Here is a 1,365-nt window from a genome sequence, read left to right as displayed (position 1 = left end):
GCGCGGTTTCTCTAGCCAGTCTGGCAGGGAGAAATAGCTCACCACTTCGTGGAGGGCATCGCCGGTATTTGAGTTGCACGAAGTGTCAAACCCCTAGGTTACGTGATACCATTTCCGGCAAAGGCTCGCAGCACCGGAACCCCCCGTGGGAGTCTAGTTCTGTGGTGAATGTAGAATGCTTATTTACTAGGGGAGAATAGAGCTGCTGAAAGTGCATGAGGCACCGATTTCGCAGAGGAAACCTAAAAGGCCCAAAGTTCAAAGACTGGAAAATACGAAACAGACTGCCATCTTGCTCTAAAGCATTCACAGCCCCGATTCTTACGTACTCGGTCCCGATCCGCACCAAGCTGAAATCGCCCCTTCAGAGCTACTGCTTTCCAGACGACTGTGTTCCAGATAGTGAGAGAGGAAACAGCTGCTTCTGAAGTGTGAAGCTAAAGAAATTGAAGAGACACCGGGGTGGAGGTGTCACAAAGAAAGTCGGACAGGTCAACATGCCGTTTCTCATGAATGCATTGCAACTCAGAGAATCGAGGAACACAGGGTGATTACCACACGATCAGGTTTGTCACGGCCAACGATTAACAGACCAAAGAACTGAAGAGAAGTAAGCCGGTTTCAGGGAGCGCACCCCTCTGGAAACAGTGTCAGGAGAGTTCACTGCATGAATCCAGGGGTTTTGGTAGAAGGGGCGACGTCAAAAGCCTACGGAGTCGTCATCTGAACATGGCCTGCTGGTGGGCTGGGTGATTCCCCAAGAGCCGTGGTGGCTTTGTTGTAATTCCTTAACTCTTTCAAGTACCTCCCAGAAACAAGAAGTGACGCAGGCAGGCAGCAAAGACATCCGCAGCACGAGCACAGGAAAAAGAGGGACATGACACCAAGCAGCACGTATACGTACGACGTGTTCTCGACAACACATGCGGTGCGCACGGAATATATAGCACATGCTAGCTGTTTGTCATTCGGAAGAGCTTGCAAATTCGCCTTGAACTGATCCAAAACAGCGATGTGTGACCAGTCATTCAGCTCGAAGGAATCGCCAGTGGCAAGGTATTCGAAGCCGCATGTTTTCCAGCAGTCTTCTGGCCATTTCTTGAACTTAAGGATGTCATAGTGCGAGTAGTTGCACATCTGGCCCCGAAAAGCAAGTGCTGAATACACGGCGCCGACGTCTTCAGCGTAATCTTTCCCACGTCGCTCATAACCGTCCTGACACGGTTTCAGCACGTCAGCATCCAGTGCCACCTCCGGCAGCGACCCGTCTCGTGTTCTGAATCGTGTGTTACGCGAAGAACCGTTGTCGAAATCCGTCGGAAAGGAACCGCTGTCTTGAATACACCGGATCCCTTCCGACGGATT

The 1,365-nt window shown here is 51.2% G+C and overlaps 1 protein-coding gene across 1 annotated transcript; it reads right to left on the bottom strand.

The window, feature by feature from the left end:
- Positions 1-379: 379 nt before the first annotated feature.
- Positions 380-1,269, bottom strand: CSUI_004144 (uncharacterized protein). Its single transcript, XM_068064339.1, has one exon. The coding sequence runs from the start codon at positions 1,135-1,137 to the stop codon at positions 709-711; it is 429 nt and encodes a 142-aa protein (XP_067923682.1). The 5' UTR covers positions 1,138-1,269; the 3' UTR covers positions 380-708.
- Positions 1,270-1,365: the final 96 nt, after the last annotated feature.

This window comes from Cystoisospora suis, assembly GCF_002600585.1.
Source record: "Cystoisospora suis strain Wien I chromosome Unknown contig_1885, whole genome shotgun sequence".
Taxonomy (NCBI): domain Eukaryota; phylum Apicomplexa; class Conoidasida; order Eucoccidiorida; family Sarcocystidae; genus Cystoisospora; species Cystoisospora suis.
The sequence above is the reverse complement of the archived record's forward strand: the minus strand, read 5'-3'. Positions and strand labels throughout refer to the sequence as shown.

What these genes read in the sequence shown, in the direction of transcription:
- CSUI_004144 (XM_068064339.1), bottom strand. Translation starts at nt 1,137, where the DNA reads ATGTGCAACTACTCGCACTATGACATCCTTAAGTTCAAGAAATGGCCA.